This window comes from Thermothelomyces thermophilus, chromosome 6, assembly GCF_000226095.1.
Source record: "Thermothelomyces thermophilus ATCC 42464 chromosome 6, complete sequence".
Classification (NCBI taxonomy): Eukaryota; Fungi; Ascomycota; class Sordariomycetes; order Sordariales; family Chaetomiaceae; genus Thermothelomyces; species Thermothelomyces thermophilus.
Window position 1 is genome coordinate 793,289 of NC_016477.1, and position 3,151 is coordinate 796,439.

General features: G+C 44.9%; 1 protein-coding gene across 1 annotated transcript; it reads right to left on the bottom strand.

Moving 5' to 3' along the window:
- Positions 1 to 1,235, bottom strand: MYCTH_2309977 (uncharacterized protein). The gene is made up of 2 exons (XM_003665813.1): positions 1,133 to 1,235; positions 1 to 1,086 (listed from the first exon to the last, which is right to left on the bottom strand). The coding sequence occupies exon 2, from the start codon at positions 970 to 972 to the stop codon at positions 301 to 303; it is 672 nt and encodes a 223-aa protein (XP_003665861.1). The 5' UTR covers positions 973 to 1,086; positions 1,133 to 1,235; the 3' UTR covers positions 1 to 300.
- Positions 1,236 to 3,151: the final 1,916 nt, after the last annotated feature.

The following is a 3,151-nucleotide window of genomic DNA, read 5'->3' on the forward strand; positions in this document are numbered from 1 at the left end:
GGGAAATGGTATTACAAATTAGGTGACGGTGACTTTTAAACTACATGAGATCGTTGCCAGCATGCTTGTTCATTCTAACTCCCTGGACGACTTGCTCCGGATGCTGCCGAATCTAAGATTCATCGACGAAATCTTCCTCAACGAACTCCTTATACCAGCCCGGATGCTGTGTTTTCCTGTCTCTTTTACCATTTTATCGGTTGAACCAGCCTCACATTCCATGATTCCAGCCATGACATTTTCTGTGGCCGCGTTGCCCAAGAGAGGAGCCGGCAGTGCCTGTCGGAGGGGCGATACCTTCTAGGCAGCGCCACCGCCGCTGCTATCCCCAGGCCCACCATCGTTATTGCTTCTCTCACTATCCGAGTCACCAGGCGTTCTGGCCTGCTTGGCCTTGCTTTGTTCACCCCCATAGTACTCGCTCTTATCCCGGGCGGCTGTCCCATGCTCGGCTAGGATGACACGTTGTTTAGCAGCTACTTCTGCATCGTAGGCACGCTCATCCGGTTCATCGTAATCGTAATAATCGTCCGTAACATCGGCCGCTCCAGAGATGGCTGCGACACGTAAAAGATTCCATTGCATTTCCAGGAGATCCCAGCTGACCCTGTCCTCGGGCTTGTTTGCTCGGATGAGAAATGTCTGGCCAGTTCGGATTCTCACCCCACTCTTCCGGTGTGCCAAGTTGTCACCCCAGTTCTGGTCCGTGATTCCAGCCTGGAGAAGGGTATCTTGATCTGGGCGAATATCGACAAGTGGCTTCAGAACACTTCTCTTTAGCCAGTGCCACTGGACAACGACTCCCTCGGGCGTTTCTCGAAGAGGCTTAAGGGCGAACCTCGCGTTATCAAACCAGAAGTGGATTTGGTGGTTCATCGAAATGCCGTTTTTAGCTGATTGGGTGATATTGGCGTCTTCGAACATCTGACGCCATGCCTGGGTCTTCTCGGGGCCCCAGAAGATATTGAGCATTCGTGTAAGGTAGAGGAAATTTTGGTTCTTGCTTGTTGCGAAAGGGAAAATATGCGCTGCCTCGGGATCGGACGTTCCGGAGAATACACAAGCATGCCCATCTCGATTTTTTACCTACTTCTTATTAGTGTTTATTTCGAGAAATGTATTAATAACTTACTTGATCAGAGAATTCGTGCTTTCTCGTCACGATGTTAGAAGGGCTAGGCATGTCTAGTTCGCTAGGATCTGCGATGTCTATCGCTAGAAACGGAGAGTTCAACGACTCAGGAGAACCACCTTTGGCAAGATCTACTCTTCAGTCAGTAGGAGGGCAATATACGGTTTCTGGAGGAAATTTGTAGATGATTCAGATGTAAGATAGAGAAAGATCTGTCTTTGCTCGAAGAGGGAAAGAAATGCAAGCGCATGAAAGGAGAGTGGTTGTAAGATGGGGAAGAAACATCACACATACAGGCTCTGATTCCAGTCTGCATTTGAGCGCGAGCGCCAAGCACGTAATAGAATTGGTCGTCAATTAGCTGTCCGCGAATCCTCTCTAGGAAATTGGAAATCCCCGATATAGGCGCGACCATGAAAAGGGCGAGAAAAGTCGCGTTTGGTTGCGTCTTATGAGGCCGGCACATAACTTGTAACTCGTTAAAGAGGTCGCGCCGCCTGTCCATCTCTGTGATATAATCTTCGACTGGCTCGGATGGAGGAGGAATGTCTTCTATGAAACGTAGCATGTCGTCGGGATAGGCCACGGCAGCAGCAAGGATTTTGTCGGCTGCCTCTACTCCGAACGTTGCCTGTAGGTTCTCCATGATTGCGGGAAGGAGGAATAATGTAGTGATGGGAGGAGAATGTTGTTGCTGGAGAAGAAATTTGTTGCGGGAGGAGAATGTTGTTGCGGGAGGAGAATGTTGTTGCGGGAGAAGAAATTCGGTGCGGGAGAAGAAATTTGTTGCGGGAGGAGAATGTTGTTGCGGGAGAAGAAATTTGTTGCGGGAGGAGAATGTGAGTACGAGGGAATATATAACTAGTTATGAAAATTTTTATAAGAAGGGAAGGTTAGGTATAGAATAGAAACAAACGGAAAGTCTAGTTGCGAGAAGGAAAACGACATTTCTTCTGCTCGAAGAAGGTAGGACCGTAAGGCGTGGACTCTTCGCGGGCCTATGTAGCGCTCGGCAGCGGGGCAGTGACGGCAGGCTTCCGTAACGACAGACACAATAAATAACTTAAGCACGTGTGACGGTCCGAAGAGCGCATTTCAAACGGCAGCAGGGCAGTGACGGCAGGCTTCCGTAACGACACAATAAGCAAGTACATATGACGGCAATTAGATCCAAAGAGCGCATTTCAAACAGTAGCAAGGCAGTAACAGCAGGCTTCTATAACAATATAATAATAAACAAGCATATATAATAGTAATTAGATCTAAAGAGCATATTTTCAATAGTAATAATATAATAAATATATATATTATTATTATTATTATTATTAATCTTATATTATTATACTAATAAATATACTAGAGCCTTTCTAATTATATATAAAGGAAACTATACCTATTATTATTATTATTATTAGTCCTATACTACTATATTAATAAGCATGCCAAAGCCTCTTTAATTATATATAAAGAAAACTATACCTAATAGGCTAGATAAAAACCTCTATCTATTATAGGCCTAGGCTATACCTAGGCTAGATAATACCTAGGCTTTACCTAGGCACCGGAATAGACCTACCTTACCCTACTTATACACGCCCTATAGGTCTATAGAGCGTTCGTTACTCGTTTATAACTCGTCTAGTAGATACACGGCCAAGGCCTGGTTAGGGTCTGACCTAGAGCCTAACCAGGCCCTACCTAGGTTATATATATATTGTTAGAAGCGATAGAGCTTCTAGGATGCTAGCTACAAGCGCTGCAAGCCACTTTGCAGCCTTATGGATGTATAGATCATCTTTTCTTTGTCTATTTATATCGCTCTTTCTCTCCTTTGTAGATAGTTTAACAAGGCACTCTTTCTATTCCTTCCTGGCCACTACTCTCAACGCCTTCTATACACTTACTCGAGCTCGCAACTGTGTTCGGCATATATATATTAGTTAAAAGGCACTCCTAAATATAACTCTTATATTCTTTCCCTTTTTCCTCCCTAAGGTAGTTAAATAGAATATTATATAC